The sequence below is a fragment of the Talpa occidentalis genome, unplaced genomic scaffold (genome assembly GCF_014898055.3).
Source record: "Talpa occidentalis isolate TD23 unplaced genomic scaffold, MPIMG_talOcc4v2.1 talOcc4.13, whole genome shotgun sequence".
NCBI lineage: Eukaryota > Metazoa > Chordata > Mammalia > Eulipotyphla > Talpidae > Talpa > Talpa occidentalis.
The window spans coordinates 71429844-71453289 of NW_023601322.1; the positions used below are offsets into that span (position 1 = coordinate 71429844).

Below are 23446 nucleotides of genomic sequence, written 5' to 3' on the forward strand. Positions count from 1 at the left end.
CTCCAAGGATAAACTTTAAAACCGAAGTTAGATTAACAACTCCATGAGAACAATGTTCTGCCTGAGACCACTGAGCACATCACATTGTAATAAATAAATCCTCCGTAACACATCTAGCTCAATAGATGGGGTCTGTAAGAACTTCCTTTGTTGTAACAGATTATTAGAAATTTATTGAATTAAAACAATACCTTTATTGTCTTATAATTATGGATGTCAGAGTATCTATTGGCCTCAGGCTAAAATCAAAGACCACATTACTTTTAGGGGCTTTAGGGGAGATCCCAATCTTTGCCTTAGGCAGCTTCTAGGGTTTCTGCTTGCCTGCCTTGGCTTGTGGCCACATGACCAGGTTTTCTGGTCACCTCTGTTTCTTCAACCTCCACTGCCTCCTTCTTCTAATGCTCTTTCTTTCTTATTTAACATTTTAAATGGACAGGTTTATTAGGAAAAGGTGAAAGAGCATAGTTACAGGTGGGCTAGAGAGCTGCTTAATGCCCTTTCTGGTTACATTTACATTCCAGATAATCCAGGAATAACCTCCCCATCTCATGATTCTTAACTTAATAGTATCTGCAAAGTCTCTCATTCTACATAAGGTAACATACTCATAGGTTCAGAGATTAGGATGTGGACATCTTTAGGGACAATCATTACTGTGCTTACCAGAGGGTCTTGCCCCAGATGACACATGGGTTCATGCAAATACAGAACAAAATCTTTGTCAGGTAAACTGCCCTCCCTGGGATACAATGGGACAGAACTTTCAGAAAGGACTGCCTGACAGAGGTGTTTTGTGAACCCTTGGTGAATGTCAACATCAGGTAATTGGGAGCAGGTTATCCATGGGGTCCCAGCTGGCTACACAAGGAATCTGAAATAGGCGAGGAGGTGCGGGTGAGGGCCTGGGTTGTCTGGCTTCCCTAAGAGCTTCTTCTCACTGTCTTCTTCCTTTTCCTCTTGGGATCAAAGCTGTGGGACACAGGAAAGGTGTGTGTGTGTGTGAGGGGGTGTCTCTTCCTTAACTTCATTACAGGTATCTTTGGGCCCCTAACCAGAATAAGATGGACTGGAAATAGCACTGCCAGCTGGTGGAAAAGCAGGAACATACAGCAGCTGGTCTGAGTAAAAGTTTAATCTTTAAGCTTTAACACAAAGCTGAGGAAGTACTAGTATCTCAGCCCTAGGGCAAAGCAAGGCTTGCTACTAGAGAGGGGTGTGTCCTGCCAGCTCATCTTGGCTCCAGAGAATGGTTATTGCACTTGTGAAATGTGTTGTTTGTGAAACCACTTCCAGAGAGAGAGACACACACGTTTGAAATGCACGGGCAGCTGTCACCCCTGCCCGTTAGCATCTTGGCCCTCCCAGTGCCACGTTTATGATGTCTGAGCTCCTACTGTGACTATGGCATCCCCATGATGTCAGCTCTGAGTTGGCTGTTAAATAGGTCTCCTCACCAGGGCCCACACAAAAGAAGCCTGTGGAGAGGCAGCAAGAAGGCCTGACCACAGTTTCCTGCACCATTGCTCAAGTCACTGCACGTCAACATTTTTATGGATACTGATCAAACCAGGGCCTGAAATTGCAGAGTAGGAAGCTGTCTTCCTACCAACTCCTTTGTTTGATTAGCTATTGTGTCACTCCGGTGCTCTTTAGGATCTGAAATAAAAGTTAAAGTGAATTTCCAAGTAATAAAATTCACTCCAGTCATTAAATGGGGTCCTGCTGGCAACCACTTCCTGTAATAAAATCTGTAAGTCAGGTTTGACAAATAGCACCAAAGACTCCAGATCTTCTCTTTTTGGAAATGCAGAACTATTGTGTGAAGACAATGTAGCCAGCTTGATAGGAGTGCTGAGTGTGCTGGGCCCGCCCTCCCGTCCTCCCTTCCTCCCTCTCTAATGGAGGCCAAGTCCCCTAGGCCTCACAGCTCTGCATGGTGCCAGGAACCTGGGTCCCTTGACACTGCAAAGTCCTTCCCCACCATCCTGTGCTTGGTGCTGCTAGTCTGCTTTCAAGCTCAAATTCTCCTTCTTTACATCTCCGGCCCATAGGCCCCTTGGTGACTTGGTCTCCCCCTCCCCCAAGACAGTTTGCTCCCTTTCTTTTTTTCACCACAGGCAGCCTCTTCTCTGGAGTCTTACTGAGAAAACCGCCATGCCTGAGCTGGCCCCATGCTGAGACGCACTGTCTGCTCCAACCGCCACTGTGCTCCACATTTCCCCATCTGGTCTGCACCCAAATAAATGCACCTGGAGACCATTTTCAGAGATGATGTCAACTCCAGCCTGCACAGCTTTCTCCCCTGCCCTTCCTGACCACCCAGGACATTTAACTCCCGGCAGCTCCCTCCCGGGTCACACAAGTGAACTGCGAGCTGCTGTCTCTCAGCTCTCTCAGGGACAGAGAGATGCCTCCAACCGCTTCCCCTTTCCTTCCCAGAGTTCTCTGGCCCTCTCCCAAGTCAGCACCACCTTCCTGACACTGCATGAGATGTTCCAGGAAGGGATCCCCCTGTCCTGGACCATGAAGTTTTCCATCCACTCATATTTTCCTAGCCTCGTTTCCTCTTTTTGAAGCTGCCCAAAGTACCAGCCACACTGAAGACCAGGTCAATGGCTGGGGCTGGCCACTGGCTCTGCTCCACCCCGGTCTACACTCATCTATTCCTTTCCGAGTCCCTGGCTCCCTACTTATAGGCGTGGGGTTTGTGCGTGTGTTGGGGTGGGGGAAACACACCATCATGGCACCACACTCAAAGCCAAACCTACCCAGGGGAACACGGGAACACTGGGTCATCAAGAACATTCTGCCAACACACAGCTGTGCTGCCTGTGCCTTGTCCTAGCACAGAGAGAGTAAAGGTTGCAGAACCAAATTAACTTTAGTTGGGCAACTTCTTCAATACAGAATCTTCCAGAAACACCGTGGACAATGCTGCCACATGGTCATCCAATTTGTAGGGAATCTTGAACTACTAAACGTGGGGAGCCCTTGGAAAGCCAGATCTCTGAGCTGTGGTAGAGCTGCTTGCTTGATATCTGTGCGTTGGCCACCGAACACAATTATTTGCAGCCTCGCTCTATGTTTAAGTAAAGAATTCATTAATTTTATTTGAGTAGATAATAAATGTACAGGGAGAAAACCAGAGAGTATTAAAATTATTTTTTTTTAACTTAGCCCTGAGGAAGGATGTACGGCACAGAATTTGCATAATCTCTTTTTGTCCACTGCAGCGAAAATTATGTCTTCATTTTGTTCACTGAATCTGGGAGCGTGTCCTCTTAGCTCGCTAGTCTTTGGCTTTGAGGCTGGGCTGGGTTAAGTGGGGAGCCAGCTGTCATGGACCTGCCTCCACAGGTTCTCAGGGAACTGCTGGTCTGTTCTACACTATGAGTCCTAATCCCTTCCATTCAAACTGGGACTAATAATGGTTTCACTGAGTCAGGGTCACAAATTGGGATATTTATTTCCATGTACATTTTAAAGAAAGGGCATTTTCCCTCCTTCATTTGGTTACAAAGTTAGAGGAGTTGTCTGCAATGTTACAAACAAAAGATTTAAAAATCCCTGCCATGGGAAAGTGTTTAAGATAGTGACTTCTAATCCTCCTATTATGCAGATCAGAGGAAGGCCAGGCCCTCACAAGTGGTTCTGGAGGCTTTGCACAGCACATCTTCCTGTCTGTAGGAGAGAGCCAGCTTGGAGATCTATTGACGGTTGCTGCCAAAACAGATTAGGTTTCCCCAGAATTCTTTTTTTTTTTTTTTTAGAGGCATGTTTATTTATTCATTTATTATATTTGTTTGCCTGTTTTGTCTATACATGCACTGGGTACAGTCAGAAGCGCGGGAGGGTGAGAAAATTCACCAGAGCCAGAGCGGGGAGCAGAGCAGGCAGAAGGACCGAAGTACACTGCTGAGGGGAGCAGCGGGCGGCAGGAGAGATCTGCGCACCATGTGGGATCCTCCTCCGGTGGCCGGGGAGCAGCCGGGGATTGAACCGGCGCTGCAGAGGCCGCAGGCAGCTTCGCAACCCAGCGCTCAACCGCTGCGCCACCGGGGAGGCCTCCCCAGAATTCTGTTGGAACATGCAGGCCACCCTGCTTCCACCAGGCAGCAAGGAAGTCTAGGTGAATGCCGCCTCCCGCCATGCTGAGGCACCGACAAGCCCTATTACAGCCACACTGCTCCACGCCCCACTGGCACTCACTCTTTTTACTGGTCCAGACTTACAAATTTAGAAGGTGGTGTTTGCTGAGCACTCCACGTGCCAGATACCATATTCAGCTTCTCATGTGCATTACTCCATTCAGTCCAGCCTATTGTTTTTACCATTTTACAGATAAGGCAAAGGAGGTTTCCAATGAAGCAACCTGTGCAGGTAAGTGGCAGAGCCGGGATCTGAATCAGGAGTGTGGCTCTAAGCTCTTAATACACTATGCGGTCTCATAAAGTGCGTATTTCTAGGCAAGCTCAGTCTTTGTGGTGATCTGGGGAAGTTTGACCTTAAGATTACAGAGCAAAGGTGTTGTTACTTAGCATAAATCACAAATGGGTTTTCAGAATCAGAAGCTGGTGGCTTCTCCACTGAGTATTTCTGTCGTTTAGTGAGGATTAAGCACTAGACAGGCAGGCAGACAGACAGACACAGACACAGACACAGACTTCATGCTTTGTGTATTCTTAAATCAGCCCTGAAAATGTATACAATTCATGTCAGAGGCTTTACAACGCAAAACAAATTTGCCCAGTTTACTAAAAACATCAGTCCCCATTCACAATTCCCTGACATGCTTGCACATGCATTTTCATGGCTCCCATGGCAGCCTGGCCTTTCAGAGGCCAGCCGCGGCCAGCACAGGCCTGCAGGCACCTGCAGCCTCCATGCACACAGCACGGCCTCTGTGGTGGCTGGCAGCCTTGGGCGGCTACAGATACTCACGTTGATTTGCCACAGATTTTCCTCTGGTACCACTGCTTACAGTTGGTGAAGTACTTCTTGTTGGTGCCAATGAGCTTCTGCACAGCACACACATTGGGGCTGAAATCAAAGGGCAGTGTTAGCAAGATGGTCAGCATGTCTGCCCTGTCTCCACGTCCTTTCCACCATATGGACCCACGTGGGTCATTAGAACAGATTCTCAACATGAAGAAGACACAGTCATTTCATTCTTGCACAAACTTTGGCCTTCCTGACCCAGATTTCCATCAATACCCCATCAACATTCCTCCGAAATTAAAAGCTGTCAAAGCATTGCCAGAATTTCATGTTACGTGGCCTTCTCGGTCATGAACATTTGCTAAATACAAATGCACCTTAAAATTTAAATAAAAGCATCTTGACACTTTTCAGATCGCATGTTACCAATTGAGAAAGCTAGTGAAGCAAAGCGGTGTGTCTGGCTAGCAGAGCAGCTTTGAGAGCGGTCCCAGCCTTTCTCTGTACCCCCACTTCCACAGGCTTTAATCTGGCATCTTAGTGCACACCACTGGGCCTGCTGCATGTAGTGAGGGGAGATTGAATCTGGGGTCCCAAAGGCAGCCCACAGAGGTGCCCTCCTGGGATGAGATGCTCACCCACTAAACTCAGAGTTGTTCATTACTTAGGCCCAGCTTGATTCCCACTTCTCCCAGACAGCCATCCTCCAGTGCCCCAGATTACACTCTTCTGTCCCTCCTCTGATGTGGGGTGTAGCACCTATTTTCAGGCTGGGATCCAACAGAATCCTATAACTTAGGGCAGATGCTCTGGCTGGTTCTTTTTTTGTATGTTTGAGATGGGGCCTAGCACTGGGTCAAGGTGGAATGAACTGGTTGAAAATATTGTGTGGGATTCTCAAGGACCACCCAGCTCAGAAGAATCCTCAGGAACATTGTGGAAAATCTAAGTGCAAACATCTTGGGGTTCTGTTGAGAAGTCTTTCCCAGAGCAGCAGGATTTTGATTTTATGTATCTTATTCTAGTGTATCAAGTCTTGACCCAAACCATGCTCAGGCCAGGTGGTGGCAGGAGCTCCACAGGAATGCCCGGAGAGAGGAGGCCGCTGAGTTGAGTGGTGAGCCGGGAGGGTCACTTCCCGGAGCAGGACATGTAGTTCATCTGCTGAAGCACAAGTCAGAGGGGAGCAAAGCTGAGCCGGAGGGCTTCCAATGGACTCAGGAACTCCAAGCATCATTCCTTACTATCAGTTCCTCTGGGACTTTAAAAATGTAATCACAGCCACCATTTGATGTGGATGGCACTACTCAGGAAGACACTGATGGTGCAGTGAGAGCTACGCCTCTCTTCCCATCACCTGGACTACGGGAACTCAGTTAACTCTCAAATTTTCAGTCAGTTATTTCCCTGTCTTGTCTCTTCTACCACATGTCCAGTTTGTGGTTCAGTAGGCAAAGGTGAGTGGATCAAAGAGGCACAGTAAATATTAGTGAGGTGGTATAAGAACCTGAGGGCAAGGGAAGTTAAAATGCTGAGAGGAAACCGTAGGCCGGCAGCGATGACAGTCATGTCCCCTTCTTTCTGTGTCTGACCAAGTTCTGGAAGCCTCCAGAGGATTCTATCAGAAGCTACCCTGCTTCTCTGTTTGCTGTGTGGGATTCGCAAGTTATAACAAACTCCAAATAACCCCTGGAGAGTCCCACTGGTCACGCTCCAGTCCTAGGTGCTGTTCACTACTGTACAATCTCCGCGGTTATTCTATCTAACCAAGGAGGAAGCAATTACTGTCGATGAATCCCTTGGCATGTTGTGTAGGCGTTTGGCGAAGCTTTAGTGAGTCTTTTGTGGATGTGACTCCAGCATTCCTCAGCAGAGTATCTGAATGGCTGTGGCCCTTTGAGACAGGAACAGAGGAAGGGGTAAGGGGTGGGAAGATCGGATTGTGTAACCCAGGAGGCATAGGCATTATAGATAGGAAATTTATGCTGAGGTTTAACTGAAGTGAACAGGTCCTTCCTGGGCCTTCTGCCTCAAGCACAATAGCTTTGCTGTTCAACCTGGATTTGAAAATCAAGTGCTTCAGGAACTTTGTCCAGTTTTGGTTGTTGCTATTTGGAAGTATGATTGCATTTTTACTTCTCTCTTGGTATTATTTTTTTCCTCCTACCTATAGTTACACAGACAGAGCTGGGAGTCAAGAGAGTGTGCCACAGTCATGACTTGTCCAACAGCTTTCTGTGTCTGGACTAAGTAAGCCACTGCATCCAGAAGCTGCAGAGCTGCGCTAAAGATGGAAGCAAAGCGGAGATGGTGACGGTGACCGAGGCTGCAGGGAGTAGGGCATGCTCATCTCCTCCTTCACATCTGGGAGCACGTCCTCAAAACAGCAGAGATTCCCCTTCCCTTCCACCCATTCTCACTTTGAATGAAGGGTTGGAGCTTGGACAAAGTTACCCATTTTACACAGGGTGCCACACCCATATGCCCGCCAGGCGGCCCTGTGATGTTTTCAGGGACTGTTAGATCACAGTAAATGCAGCCCCGCCTCAACCGTTTGTCAGTTTATCAGTTGTGCGTGCAGATTTTACGAGGGCAGGGGGGCAAGTGTGATGCCTTAGCCCGGCATGGGTCACTGCAGGTCTTTCCGACTGTACTGTCAGAAGCAAATCAAGAGGCTTCCCCAACAGGGGCACTGAACGGGTGTTGGGGAGGGTGGAAATCCAATATCTTACATGAATAATAAAAAGCATCATGAATATTCATAATAGAGTACGTGCATTTTAAAAATGCCCTATTTTCTTACTGGCCTGCGTCTTCTTTGGGTTCAGAAGGGAAGGTTTGCTCAAGAGATGGTTCCTGGTGGAACCCCATCAACGCCTACGGGGCAACTTCACTGTGGTGTGCAGACACCATTCTGGTTGGAGATGCTGCCAAGCACACTACAGGGGTCCCCTCCTGACTTCGTGGCTAAGATACAAGGGCATAGAAACCTCCTGGGAAGGCTGTGGCACCCAAATATGTTCCATTGGAAAGAAAGGCAGAGTACAGTACAGAGGTGAGCTGAGCAGAGCGAGCACAAATGCCACGTGTTTCCCTTTTGACTCTGATGCCTCCCATCCCCCCTCGCCTTTTGATGTGACCCCTCACCCTTTTGTAACCACAGCCTAAGTCATAGGGGATTCTCCCAGTCCCCTAAGGGTCTAGGTCATGTTTTGATGCTCTTCTCTTTTAGGGAAGGAACTGAGACTTTGGTCTGACCTGGCTCAATATCCCTCCGCAGTGGCCAGACTTCCCCCCAGAGGTCCCTTTCCCTGCTGCTCTGCGCACCTGAAAGTCCAGGTGAGATCCCGAGGCCTCAGGTAGAGGGAACAAGGATGATCACTCCTCTTGAGGGAGTATTTCTGGGGGTGGGGCGTCAAGAACTGTAAAGTCCTATGAAGTCAACTCTAATCCCCCTAACAGTGAGTTCTGATCTGAGTACAGATCTCTCCAGACATACAGCAGTCTGGGCACTACCTGGATATGAATGCCAGCAGCTATATGACTCCACCCACATACAGTTTTACCTAGGGGTGTGGGCATGCAGGTAGGCTGGAGCTGTAGCACAGCCTGGCTATGTGTGGAAGCAGATGGTAGCATTTGGGATGTAGAAATAGTGCCCACCTCTGCCTGGGTTTGCGCCAGGGTCCTTACCAGGTCATACTCTCTGCCTGGCTTTGCTGCCTAAAAATCTATACATCCTCCATTTTTCAAAGGAGTATCAGGAAAGATAATGCTCCACATTTACAAACACAGCTGTTGTCTTAAGGTAGAGTTTAATCTTGGCTCCAGTGTATACTGCAGGATTGTGGGAAGGTGGTGTGTCCGCTCCAGACTCAGTTTCCCCATCTGTGCCAAGTGTGTGAGGCCAGGCAATTCTCCGGACTTTCATCTGGCAGGAGAGGAGATGCCACATTGCCTTTGCCATCCCAGAGAGCACTGCCTGGTACCAGGTGGTGGCTACAGGGCCTGGCCAGGTGAACAATTCCCTGGGGGCTTTGGATGCTGCCATCTTGAGTCCCCTGAGGTGTCAGGATGAGGACCTGGCAGGGCTTCGATGTACACTGCTCAGTGGGCTTCCTCTCTGCCCTGACCAACTTTCCTAGGAGATTCTGGGCAGAGAGTTGCCAAGTCCCCTTCCTCTTATCGGCTGGGAGGAGAACCGAAAGCCCTGGTTCATCTCCTGCTCTTGGCGTGAGTGTGTGGAGGTCACTGCCACTCTCACACTCTTCCTCCAAGAAGCCTCTACTGCTAACTTTAGCTCTATCTTCCACCTCCCTCCCCCCAACCTGGTGCAGGGCTGGTCCCTCCAAGCACCCCACGCTGCCCACTTTTCCTTCGGGCTTTGTCCTGAGTCCAGTCTGTGTCGATGACCGCAGCGACCGCCCCTCCCTCCGCCACCCCACGCAGGCGGACAGGCTTACCCGTGCTGCCGGCCCCGGAGCCGGCTGTGCTGCAGCACCAGTTGGTAGGGTGACCTGGCGGGTCCCGCCAGGCTGGCACCGGGCCCCAGGGCCAGGGACAAGGCCAGGGGCAGCAGCCGCACGAGGAGGGCCATGGAGTGAGCGGACAACGGCGTGGGAGCCAGCGACCCGCAGGCGAGTGGTGGCGGCGAAGTGAGCGCGCCAGGGCCGCAGGGCCAGGTTAAGTAAGCGGCGAGCGGGCGGGCGCGGCGGCGAGGGGCGGGAGGGGCGGGGAAGCCAGCCTAGGCGCAGAGGGCGGGCAGCCCAGCGCCTCGCCGCCCCCGCCTCCCGTCCCGTCCCGTCCCGGCTGCGCCCCGCGCGCTCCCTCGCTGTCCCGCTTCCCAGCCTCCTCGGTCTCCTCCCTCCCCGCTCCCCTACCCGCAGGCTCCCGCGAAAGAAGGGCTCAGGGTCCTACTGGAGAGACTGGGGGTGAGGGGCAGATGTACTGGAAGCTTTCCAGAAACTTCGCTCCTTTGGGCTGGTGCCCCAAGATCCCTCACTGGTCTTGAGGCTATGAAATGCCGCTGGAGGGGAGGTAAGGCTGACTCCCACAACACAATCCCATCCCTAACCTCTGCCCTCCAGGAGCACCCCCTCCTTCATCCAGGCTTGCTAATAGAAAAATAAAAGGGGGTAAATCTTATGATTGACAGGAGTCTCCAAGAATGTAGGGCAGGTTTTGTTAGACTCCAAGTTACTCTTGGAAACCAGGGAGGAGGGCAGGCCTGTCACCTTGGTCCACATTCGTTGTTACTCAGTAAACATCTCTGCACCCTACTGGCAGGACAGATGCTGCAAAGAGACGGAAAAGACAAGATTCCTGCCCTGGAGAAGCGTGGAGAGAGTACACAATAGTTACATGGGAGGGACAGGAAGATTCACTCAAGCTCACACCTATTAATCACCCATCAGCTACTGGCATCGAGTGCCAGGGAGGCCAGGGTGGATGAGTGAAGGAGAACCACAGCCTTTATGAAAAGGCTCACACGAGAGATCTATGGGCCAGCCACCAGCGTGCCATGAAGAGGGGAAGCTGGGGCCTTGGGGACCAGAGGAGGCACATGGCCTGAAAGGAGGGACATATGCTCTTAGGCCTGAGAGGTGAGAAGGAGGCAAAAGTGCCTTTAGCCAGGCAAAATGAGGGGTGCATTGAGGGAACTCAGGTGGTCTGGTTGCCTGAAGCCTGGGGAGGCGGGTCTAGGAAGGGAGGGAAGGTGTGTGACAGGGCCCAGGACCAAGCTAAGAATCCTGCAGGTGATGGGGAAACAAATGACCAGAACAGTGTCTGGCTCTGAGAAGATCAGATAAAATGAAATAAGGCAAAGCTGGAGGCAGGAAGATCACGTGGCCAGAAGGGAACCAGGTGAGAGTTTACCCAACGGTAGTGGAGTAGCATGAGCAGCAGCGGCAAACCCCAGGGTGTCGCGAGGAGGTAACAGACTCAGCAGAGCTTGGCGGCTGTGCTTAGTGACAAGGAGCTGGGAGGACTAGGGTGCTACTGGCGTGGGCACAGGTGGATGGTTGTTCCACTTTCAGGATGAGGGACCTACAGGGAGCTGAGGTTTGTCAGGAGAGGGTCGGTGGCTTGGAACACACTGAGTGTGAGGGCTGGTGATTTGTGCAGGTGGAATGTGGCGTGGGCAGCTGGGTGTAAGGTAGGTAGCTCTGATGAGGAGTCGAGGATGGAGGTTGCGATGTGGGAGTCATCAGCCTGCAGGGAGCTGAAGCAGTGGGAGGGGGGCTTCTCTGGGGAGGGCACATGGAGTGAGAGGTGGCTGATGACAGATGATGGAGAGAGGCATGGCAAAGGTCAGCTGCAAGGGAGGCATGCTGACAGGAGAACAGGAGGGGACCTGGCAGATCCAAAGAGCATCCGTCCACTGGCTCAGAAACAGGGAGACACTGGGGACTTGGCTGCGGAGAGCAAGGCTGAAGCCAGATTATGGCAGGCTGGGGGGGACAAGGGCAGTAGAGACATGAGTGCAGTGTAGACGGTTCTTTCAAGCATGTCTGTGAAGGGAAGGGGAGATTCAGGGTGGAAGCCAGGGCAAGACAAAGTCCAGAGAGGCTGGGACAGGTCAGAAAAGTGATGGAAAAAGAGACAGAACGGAGGAGGCCAATGTCAAGGGAAAAAGAAGGATCACCAGAGAGGAGGAGAGGGGAACAAGGAGATGGCCTAGAGCAGAGCAGATGGGAGTCAGGGTGGGGGGGCTGGAGGAGGGGCAGGGACCCAGGGAGTAAAAGTCACAAGTCATAGGCCCTGGTTTGGGGGAGTGGTAGAAGAAGCGGTGGGGAGGGAGCGTTGACTAGACTTGGAAAGTGCTTGGGCATGGAGGGTAAGGCAGAGGGAGGAGTAGCCAGGACTCCAGGTCAAGCAACCTGCATTTCCAGGTAGTGAAGTCCAGGAGGGAGCTGCCTTCAAAGGTCTGCAGGCATAAGGACTGGAGATGCAGATCTCAGTGACCACCACTAACAGGCGGTGGCTAATATAATGGACTGGGCCAGCTGTCTTGGGAGCATGTGCTGGGAGAGAGAAGGAGGACTGGTGAGGGGAAGGGAGGCGAGGATGTCAGGGAGAACCCTGTGGAGCACCCACTGGAGAGGCTGAGGAGCAGGCAGAGAGGGAGGGAGTCCTGAAGGCACAGAGGTCCAGGGAAACCCATCCCGGCCCAGTGGGGCAGAGAGTTCAAGTCATGGTCAAACTCTCTATGGTTGGTCCTCAGGACACCAAAGGCCACAGGGTTATAGAAAGTTTTCTGGAACATTCTAATCCCAGCTGTATCTTCTGCATTGAAGACCAGGGGTGTTATGGGGTGTCTTTGACCTTGGTAAGAGCCAACTCCCTCCTTGGTATCTCTCCCATCTCCTCTCCCCACCACCCAGAAGGGAGAGGCAGGAAATTCATACCCCTCTGTGTGAGAGGCAGTCCCAGTCCTGGGGACATCTGCCACTCTGGAGGAAATGTTTCCTTTGCCCATCTCTGTTCTAGATGGGGCTCATAGACTTTCCTGAAAACAACTTTCTAAGAGAGGGGAATGCCTCTTCCCTCTGCATTAGAGTCCATGTTTGGGATCTTGGGATTTAGCTGCACTTTATTTATAAATCTCTTGTCCTCATTGTGATGATTATTATTCTCCTCTAGCCCCCTGGAGCCTCTGGAATAAAATCCAGAGGCTGGGCTAGGAAGAACTATACCCATAATTTTCATAATTAAAAATAATCCTACCGAGTCACTTTCTGCTCAGCCGGTGGTTTTGCAAAGAGAGGAGTCTTTGGCAATGGCCCCACTCATCACTATAGGCGGCCGCTAAGATCATGAGCAGGAGAGGCTGTATTGGCCAGAGCTGAGGTCTGAGCACACAGCAGCTTCTGTGGAATGACTAGTCTGATCTGTTAAAACATACACACACACACACAACAAAACATCTCTTTATAAAATTGGGGTGGGGCCTCCCTGGTGGCACAAGGGGTTAAGACGCAACCTCTGAAGCTCTCCGCAGTCTCTGCAGTACAGAGTTCAATTCCCTGCCAGCCAGGGCAGACCTCTCCTGACTCGCCCGCTGCTCCCCTCAGCAGTGTACTTCGGTCGATCTGCCTGTTCTGTTCCCCACACTGTCTCTGGTGGATCCTCTCGCCCCCCACATCTCTGGCCTGTACCCCAGATCTTGTACGCATAAATAAATAAATCTAAAAAAAAAAAAATTGGGTGCCCCTGACCAGAAAGGTAAGAGATGAAAGGATGAGATGACCTGGCTTCAAAATCTCAGTCCTGTTACTTATAAACTGCATGTGGCCTTGGCAAGCTGTTCACTCCCTCTGAGACTCAAGTGCTACTTATCTCACAGAGACGATGCTAACACCCATCTCAAAGGACTCAATGATAGATTATATAATTCACATAAAGGAGCCAATAAATGAGTTGCTTGCTTCTGCCCAGTAATTGCTCTATAAACAAGAGGTCACTGAAAATAGTTTAGCAACTGTAGATGTATTCATCTGAAAATGATCATTTCCTTGATTGAAAACAAAACATTTCTCTGTGCCACATCACCACGTGGCCGAGGGCACCGCAAGTGTTCAAAGGGATACACACTCAGGTCTTACGTGTTCCTGGCCCAGAGCATCCCCGCACCCATTTCTAGGAAGCTGCCCCTTGGGTATAAGAGCCAGGGATCCTAGTCTTCCTGGGCCAGCTCTCCCGTCTCCCAAAGATTTATGGGCTTTGAGCAAGTCAGGTGATCTAGCTGTAAAACTTCCCTCATCTATAAAACTAACATTCAGTGACTTGAGTTTTTCCATGAGCTCAGTGAAGAGATTACAGCCATACTTCATTTACTGTTTAGAAGTAAAAAAACAAAAAACAAAACCCACCTCTGTGCCCCACTGTTCGCTGCCTCTCCCAAACCATAAAATGCAAGTCCCTGGGAACGCAAACATTTCTCCCACCAGAGGTTAGTGTCTGGGGTGTTTTTGTTCCGTAGGTTAAGATGCTACTGGAGAAGGAACAGGGCTTCTTCAGCCCCAGGTGACCTGGAGCCAACCTGGGCCACACAGCTCCTGATGGACCTTTCTCTTTCCAAGTTAGACAAAATAAGAGAAAGAGAGACTTGTCTGGAACAATAATTACTAGACTTTTCAGGCATTTTATAAAAATGACTACTTTCATATTCTCTGGCACATACAAGATCACCAAAAACAGATTAGTTTTTGGAAAGAACCCTTTTGTGCTTGACAACAGTCCTTAACATCGAGGTGAAGGAGTAGTTCCAACAAGTCCCCCACCAAGGGAACTAAGAGCCTGGTTCTGGGTCTGTTGGGGGAGAGCTGGCATTGACAGACTGACCAACTTCATGCCTCCCTTTTGCCACCCTTCCCATAGTTCCTGGTGCTATCTGGACATCAGTGGCCTTAGATGACAAGGTCAAAATAATTTCCAGAGGGCACTCACCTTTCTAACCTGCCACTGTGGCCCAAGACAGACAACTACTAACATCCAGTTCCCTAAGACTTGCTTGGGTTTTGGCATGAGATTTCCATATTAAAACAGTACATGGATCAAATTTCGGGAACATTTCCTTTCCCTGTACATACACGGAACTGAGAATAGCAGTTTACACATAGCACTTGTTCTATCGACATAACAAATGCAAGAGACATTCATTCCCTTTTATTAAAATTAAGAGATAATGGGCCTCCCTGGTGGTGCAAGAGGTTAAGATCAACCTATAAAGCAATCCGCAGCAGCACGAGTTCGATCTCCCCAGCTGGACAGGGAGCAACCCACATGGCAGACTTCTCCTGATTCGCCCACTGCTCCCCTCAGCAGTGTATTTCAGTCAGTCTGCCTGTTCTGTTCCCCACTCTGTCTCTGGTGAGTCCTCTTACCGCCCCCCCCACCTCTGTCCTGTACCCCAGTTCTTGTATGCATAAATGAATAAATCTTTTTAAAAAAAATTAAGAGATAATTATAGTGCCATTTGGGGATTTGGATCTGGTTCTTCAAGAATTTTCTATAACTATTCCACTTAAAATTTGATCTGTAAACAACATCATCACCAACTTGAACTTGTTAGGAATGAAGATTCTTAGAGACCCCTACCCCCTCCGGGAATCAGACAAGATGGTCAGGCCATTTGTGTGTATACCTGAGTTTCAGAAGCGGGCGTCCACAGGGTCATGAGAAATAGCCAAAGCTCTGAGGAGTTCACAGTAGGATTCAATCATGAAAGACTTTTCAAGAAAAATAGCTATTGACAAAAAGGGAATACAGCAGTCTCCCTTAACCTTGGGGGATATATCCCAAGACCCCCAGTGAATGCTGGAAACCACCACTAGTCCTAAGTCACTGTGTTCTTTTCCTAGACATACATACGTATGATAGAGCTTAATTTATAAATTAGATACAGTAGAAGATTAACAATAATTACTAGTAAAATAGAACCATTGTAATACACTGTAATAAATGTTATGTATATGTAGAATCTCTCCCCACCTCTCGCAAAATACCTTATTGTATATATAGCATTTTGGAACCGTGGTTTATCGCAGGTAACTGTAAACCAAAGAAATCGAAGCCATGGAGAAGGGGGGCTGCCACTACACTTGATAAATTTCCACATTGGAAATCTCTACTTGTATTGAGACCAGCTTATTTTGTAGTTGACAGTCAAGATGCCCAAGTGACTGGCAAGTGGCTTTTTCTCTGGGTTCTGTTGTTGCGTGTTCAGTGTCTTCCATACACTAAACAGGGAAAAGAAATTATGTCCAGTCTTTGATTATTCTCCCCTTTCAAAGTCTGCAAAGGGTTCCTTTGAGGTCCTATAATAGTAAGAACTCACAACAAGCATCAAGCGTCACAGTTGATGAGGACAGAACAGCTGTCACAGCCCCAAGATGGCATCAGGTCCCTGGTGTTTACTTTCCTAAATGACTTGCTATTTCAACAACTTCTTCAAACAGTAGCTTTTTTAGTCAGTGCTTCCTAAGTGCTACTTGTTGCTTAGAACCCTACTGTAATTTCCAGGGAAACTGATTTTTCACAAGAGAGTTATTTTGATTTGGCTCAGAAAAAGACCTTAAAAGAGAAGAACCCAGAAGCCCTTCAGACTTGGCTTAGTGTGGGAAGGATACAGTTGTAGCGACATGGTGTCTGCCCAGCCTTGTCAGACACCCAGGAAAGCCTTAATCTCTCTCTCTCTCTTTCTGTCTCTCTTCCCCCCCTTTCTCTCTCTCTCTCTCTCTCTCACACACACACACACACACACACACAAACATACACACAAAGAAGAAGAAGAACAACAACAACAAAGCCCTTCTGAGGTTGTTTCAATGGCCAGACCTCAAGTACTTTGTGACATAAATGCCTACAGTAGAGAACTTAGCAGATGATTACTGGCTTGAGATTCAACAGTTGTGTATATCTTTCCTCTGCTCCCTGCAAGTTTTCTCACATGGAGGGCAAAGGTTCAGAGAAAGACACCACCCAGTGGCAATGCATTCCAAAGCCCAGTTATCCTTCCAGCTACTTGGTCCAGTTCTTCTTCATTTCTTTATTCCTGCCAGTGGCACCATCCATTTCCCATCTTGGAAACCTTGGCATCAGTTTTGTTTCTCTCTCCTTCCAGCCCCCAACACATTCAGAGTCCAAGCCTCTGCAAATGTTCTTCTCAAATCTCTCCTAGAGGGTCCTATTCTCCCACTCTATACTTTACGTGGGCTCCCCGGCTCCCCCCTCACCACTAGCAGCCTGTGCTCATCTCCTTAACATCAGCGCCCACCCCTGCTCTCAGCTCCCTCATCCGTCTTTCCCAACACTGCCTGTTTTCTCTTCCCTAGACTCCATCTCTACCTCTGCTCTCCTAGCACTCTTCCAATGGCTTCTCTGCCCTTTCTTTTTTTTTTGGTGGTGGTTATTCCCCCCCCCCATAAACATCTTCCCCCCTTATTAAAAAAAGGAGTACATGCACATTATACAAGCTTGGGAAACACTGGAAACCCTAGATAAGAGGATAATTTTTTTTTTTTATATAGAAAGGAATCTTTTTTTTTCTTTTAAAAGATTTATTTATTTATGCATACCAGAGCTGGGGTACAGGCCAGAGGTGCAGGGGGTGAGAGGATTCATCAGAGACAGAGTGGGAAACAGAACAGGCAGACTGACCAAAGTACATTGCTGGGGGAGCAGCAGGCGGGTCAGGAGAGGTCTGCTGCGCCATGTGGGCTCCTCTTTGCCTCCGCTTACATGTATAATCCTTTCCCTTCAAGATAAGGTTTGCTACTGAGAAGCTGTGTGTCATCAGACAAATTCCTTAACCTTTCTGGGTTGCTAGGTTTTTTAATAAGTCTCTCTTCCATGGCCTTCCCACTTCAGGGAAGCTCCCACTTCAAACCCCCAGGAAAGACCTAATCACATACACACACACACACACACACACACACACACGAAGAAGAAGAAGAAGAAGAAGAAGAAGAAGAAGAAGAACAACAACAACAACAACAACAACAACAAAGCCCCTCTGAGGTTGCTTCAATGCCCAGACCTCAAATATTTTGCGACATAAGTGCCTACAGTAGAGAAGTTAGTAGCTACTTTTTTGACATCTCACCTCTCTAGCCTGTAGCCCTTGGGTCTGTCATCACAGTTAGCCCATGTGTCTATTATCTGGCTCCTTTTATAAATTTGTAACTCAGCACAGAGTCCAGGTAACTATTACAGATTAACTGGATAGCTGGCTGGCTGGCTGTGTTTTGAAAGGTCTAGCCTGAATCCCTTCTGGTAGAATTCATCCCTATCCCAGTGGATTAGGTCAGGGTAGAAGGAGATTGGTACTGCTTAAATGACTGTTCCACCATACACTTTGCTCTAGATTGCCTTGCATGGCTCTCTGGGGCAGGCAGAGACTCTGAAGGACTTTAAACAATGGTCATGGTTCCCCTCACCAGCTTCTGTGGTGGGGATGCCAGTCCCAGTACCAAGGAGCCATCCTGATTCTTTGAATGCCCCTCTCGCCCATGCTAGGTAAAATGAAATCCCTAACTTCCTCGGCTACAGTGCGGCATCAGAGAGCAGAAAGGGTAAGGGAGGCTGCTGGCTTTATAGCAGCCACTCTGAGAATTATCTCAAAAATGCCTAAGAAATTGCTTTTATCCCAACACTACCCTGTCTCACTTGAAATAACCCTGGACATCTGAATCCATGGTACAGTAGGTAATCTGTGCAGGCAGGAGCTTGTGAGATGAGAGCCACAAAATTCTGCCTGCTGTTTTTAACACTTTAGAACATGTTTATTATCCAGATCAGTATTTTACCCTGGAACGAAAGGACAAAATGAACCACTGAAGTGTTCCCTGATACCCATCTGACTTCTTGGGACCCTCTGCTCCCCTTTGTCCAACAGCCAGGTTCTGACCCTATCCAAGAGAACGGGGTGCAAGGGCACAGCTGTGAGCCCCACAAGCAGCAGCCTCCACTTGGCCTTTCTTTGCATTTACTTTCTCAATCTTCCATTCAGGGGAATGTTACCCCAATATGAGTAGAAAAATTGTGGCGATAAGGAGAAAGCTGTAAAGGGCTTGGATTACTGCTTCTAAATATGGCAAAAGCAGGGATTAGTCTTTGAAGCTCCCCAGATGAGGCTGTGTTTAGGAAAGGCCGGGAACTGGAGAATGATGCAGGGGAAGAAGCAGATATGTGCAAGCAGGCGCACACGGGAATACAAGCCTATTAAAGAATAGTGTTAGTTTACCAACGGCAGGTATTACTCTAAGTACTTTCAGTAACTTTTCATCCTTGCTTAATATGATGGTTTGGGTATTGTTCTCTTTAACTTACCGTTCTAAAGATGAGGAAGGCAAGGCCAGGAGAGGTGAAAGAAATTGCTAGAGTAGTGATAAAGGCAGGGAGCCCAAGTGGCAGCATTGAAGGGCGGCAGCTCAGCGCTCAGCAGCTCTGCCTTACCAACATCATTGCACTAGGACCCTGTTCTGGTAGTGCCATTACTCAATTTTTTTTTTTTTTTTTTTTTGCAAAGTCAGGGAACCTTCTCTCCCTTGCCCAAAGGGAGCAAAGACCCTGCACATCCCAGCAGCTTATGTGGGACTCAAACTCACTGCAGTGCGAGCCAGCAAGATCCAGTCACTCGCCTTAATTGTCTAGCCCCATCTCTGCAGCCTTCTCCATGTCAACAAAGGCTCTGTCTGATCTTTGGTTGGAAAGATGGGTCATTTTTCCCCCCAGTAGACTAATATATACCAATCAGTCACTGTTTCTCTAAAATCATCACACAAGTAAATATAATAAAAAGTAAAAGGAATTTTTTTTGGGGGGGGTTGCTTGGTACAACTCCACATGTGAGACACTTTGGCAAGGCAGACACACACACACACAAAACACATGACTTTCATTCCTTTTTAAATTAACAGATCAAATACCAATTATCTGTACCTGGGAATTCTTTAAACTAATGGCCTGGTCATTTTAGTTAACATTGAATGCATCAAAATCCTAGGACCACGGAAGTATTAAAACCACCCCTGGGGCCTACAGAAAGATTTGCCTATACTAGTGAGCATATTTCTGAAGTCACAGTTGAACTAGAGCTTGAGTTAGCAACATTTGTTCTACATCATTAAAAAATACACTACTGGCCAGACAGAAAGTGGACTTTTGGTGGAGATGATAATGTAGTGTGTACAGATGTCCAACTATAATGCTGTAGTCCTGAAACCTATATAATGTGCCAAACCCATGTTACTTCAATAACTTAAAAAAAATTAAAGCTGATTTTTATTTTTTTATTTATTTTTTTTTTTAGAGGCATGTCTTATTTATTTATTTATTTATTATTTGTTTGTTTGTTTGGTTTATACATGCACTGGGTACAGTCAGAAGCACGGGAGGGTGAGAGAATTCACCAGAGCCAGAGCGGGGAGCAGAGCAGGCAGAAGGACCGAAGTACACTGCTGAGGGGAGCAGCGGGCGGCAGGAGAGGTCTGCTCGCCATATGGGACCCTCCTCCGGTGGCCGGGGAGCAGCCGGGGATCGAACCGGCTGCAGAGGCTGCAGGCAGCTTCGCAACCCCAGCGCTCAACCGCTGCGCCACCGGGGAGGCCCTAAAGCTGATTTTTAAACAAAACTAGCAATACAATCTTATTTGTAAACAAGCAAAAAACCCAAAACCAACCAATGAACCAAACAAAAAAACACATAACTGGCAATGTATGGACAACTAACTTGCTCCAGAAAGTGGTTCTGGATGAATTCTGCAAACCCTTAGTAAATCCATGCTAGCAGTCGGGCAGTAGGCTGCAAGTTGTAGTTCTAAAGATGAGTGAGTCATTTTCTGACCACGAGGTACTCAGTCTGGTGGGGGACCAAGTGCGTATACAGTGATATGAGTGCCTAATGCGTGTTTCTGTGTGACAGGAACTCCAAAGGGAAGGACTCAACCGCACAGCGGGGTGGGGGTAGCTGCAAAGGATCGCGATTCTTCCCAGAAGAGGTGATTCATCATCTGGTTGAGAGAGAAGCCAAGTCAGCAAGGTAGACTGTAACTCATCAAACCAGAAACCGGAGACAGGGTTAGTACCAGAGGCATATTGCTGGTCTGAGTTTCTGCTTCTCGTTAGAGCTTTAGTTTCCCAGACATACAAGAATTGCTTTTCTGTGCATTTATTCCTCATAGCCAAGAAAATGCCACCCTCAACATTCTACTGAAGATCCTTTTCCCCCTCCATTGCATAAAATCTTCTACATATCTTAAGGCTTGATTTTTGGTTTTCAAAAATAGATTCTTCTATGTGGATGCTTTCCAAACTTCAAAACCAATAATAACCCTGGAGGGTCCCCCCCCCAAGGCTTTGTGGACTCAATGGCATCCCCAAGATATCACTAACAATTGATAGCATGTTGGTGCCAGATAAGTGCAGTTCAGGCTCCTTCTGAACTTTCTAGTTGCTTTCAGTTTGAAGGAGGGAAAGGAGGACAAGTGTGTATCTCAGTGTGACGTGCAAACAGCAGACTCTATCCATGTGTCTAAATCCAGTAAGAGCACATCTTATGAGGGCCTGAGACATGTGTGGCAGAGTTCTGCCAAGTTGGGGAGTGGCACCAGGCTCAAGGCAGAGCTTATAAAGGCTTGGCTTGGTGAGTAAAGTACAACACAATATGCAACTTCAAAAACATGTTTATTTAGATACAAAGTTCATCCAGCAGCCCATAAATAAGACCTTGGCCTGTTTTTGTAGAATATTATGACAGTCATGGCTTCTTTTTAACTTTGGTTCCTTTCATTTACACTGGGGACTGAGTTGATCACCCTGAACCAGAAAATTAATAAAGAAAGCGGCAGAAAGGAAGACTGCAGGTCGTGAAGCCAGGGCTTTCATGCCGCCTCTTTCTCATAACTGCTTCCAGATGTGGGGATTGGCAGAGCGTCAGCTTGGTGACAATTAACTAATGAAAGTCCTTCCTCCCCAGCTAACAGCAGGCGGCTACTGGTCCCAGCAGAATGGCCTGTTTGTTTTCATTTCAGAGGACTCAACTTGGCTGGCTGCATGGCTCTTGTTGGTCATGGAGTTGATTACGGCCAAACACAAGGACCTCAGTGCAAGGTGTATCCTGAAAAGGAGGGTGGTGGAAAATCGCATACTTATGAGAGTAGTCCTTACCAACACAGCCAACGGAGAAAAGACTGTGGCTGGATTTGAGGTCAGACATTCCATCACTAAGGAAACGATATGCATGTCGTCATTAGTCCCAGTCCTGTGCTGATCACTGGTGAAAGCTTCCCTTATGGTTCTCAAGAGGATGCCAGGGAGGGTGCGCGACTGACTTCAGGTCACCAATGATCTGTGATGGGGTACACACACGAAACAAAACCAGAGGCTGGACTGTGACAGACGGGACTGGGAAACATGCATGTTAAATGACTCCTAATGTACAGTCGGGCCTGCTTAGTAGCCTAAGGATGTGCTCTTAGAAAATGGCAAGATCCTGGCATGATTCCAGTGGCCAGTCCCTACTTCACTGTGAAGCTCAGACCTCAGTGACTATACCAGGCCGCCTTCCAGTGGCCCAAGGGTTTGAGGCCAGGCCAGCACCATCCAGGTTCCTCCTATTCTGCTTCAGTCCTCTTCTGACTTTTGAGGAAGTTTCCTTCTGTGGCTGATTTTTATTTGCTGGCCAATCTGCTCCCCATAACCACAAAGAAAATCATGTCTGGATTTTTAAAGCAGGAAACATACATTAGCTTCATGTAAATGTTGCCTTCTGTAACAGACAGGGTGTAAGTTTGCCTGTACGGTAGTAGTCAACCACAGGAATGGATTTCCTTGCTTTCTACAACACAAGAAGCACTTGTGGATTTCCAGGAAAACCCTGCAACTGGGAATGCTCTTAAGGATCACAGAAAACCTTGGCTTTCATACCTCATGAGCCCAGTTGGTTCTGACTTATCAGTGACAAGAGATAATTTCCAGGAGGCAGGTATAGGAATCAATTTTGTGGACTTGGACAGAATTTCCCAAAGGGTGTGAGGGAGAGAGAGGAAGCATGCAGCTGGCCAGGGGCAGCAAGAATGGTGAGGTTTATGTGCCGGTGATGGGGTCTGACTTGTTAGTGTTAAAGCCAGAGTCTGATGGTCAATGCTGCTGTTCCATCCATGCTTCTGACACTCTGTTCCTCCACAGTCCTGGACCGGAAGGCAGCCTGAGATAAGCTACTGCATTTCATCCATCCCATAGGCTTGCAGCCTCTGTCCCAGGGTCACTGGGTGTGCACACCCCTTGAATGTGAGATGCTTCTGCATGATCCTGACTGTGGAACATGTGCGAAGGGGTATTTTAGAGCATGGGTTCCTGAGAGTCATGTCTTAGTGGCCAGCAGATGGGGTTCTGTTAGTCCTGTCCCTGGTTGGACCGGGCTACCTACAGTGCTGTCCAGACCCGGGACTACATGAGATAAATTCCACAGAAGCTCCTCCAACAGGCTTCCTTTTCTACTAAGTTCAATACCCAATGAAGACTTATTAAAGTGTCAGCTGTGGGTGTTACATAGTTGAGCAAATACGGGGATAAACACAAAAGATGTGGAAGATTCTTTATGTTTTCCAGAAGCATACCATCACTAGAGACTGTCAACAAAAGGCAAGAAAGCAAGTTCAAGTCCAGGAAAAATGTACCTCTATGGCCAAGCTAATTAAAGTCTTTTCAGTTCTCAGAATCCAGTATGCTTTTTTCCACCTCCAAGCCTATGAACACATTGTTCCTGCTGCCTGGCTTCCAATTACCCTCTTCATTTCAGTTTAAACAACATCTCCAGGAAGCTTTCCTTGATGACCTTTCTATGAGCTTGCACTGGCCCCTGATTTTCTACTACTGTGGCAATGTCAGTGTTGTAATTGTCTGCAGGTTTGGTGAGGGGAGGGGAAATGACTGCCTCATTCACTACCCCATTCCCAGAAATAATTCATTGATTCATCAACTTATTTATGGAGCACCTGGCA

General features: G+C 48.3%; 1 protein-coding gene across 3 annotated transcripts in view; it reads right to left on the minus strand.

Annotated features, from left to right (window-relative positions):
• The window catches only part of TGFBI (transforming growth factor beta induced), a 32428-nt gene extending 22821 nt beyond the window's left edge, over positions 1–9607 (minus strand). For 2 of the 3 annotated variants that reach the window (XM_037509261.2, XM_037509262.2), the window contains exons 1-2: positions 9405–9607; positions 4945–5043 (exon numbers count right to left, since the gene is read on the minus strand). In XM_037509261.2, coding sequence (XP_037365158.1) covers positions 4945–5043; positions 9405–9538 — 233 coding nt within the window. In that variant the 5' untranslated portion in view covers positions 9539–9607. Of the gene's footprint in view, positions 1–4944; positions 5044–5579; positions 6823–9404 lie in introns of those variants that run through there. The other variant, XM_037509263.2, reaches the window with a different exon arrangement.
• Positions 9608–23446: the final 13839 nt, after the last annotated feature.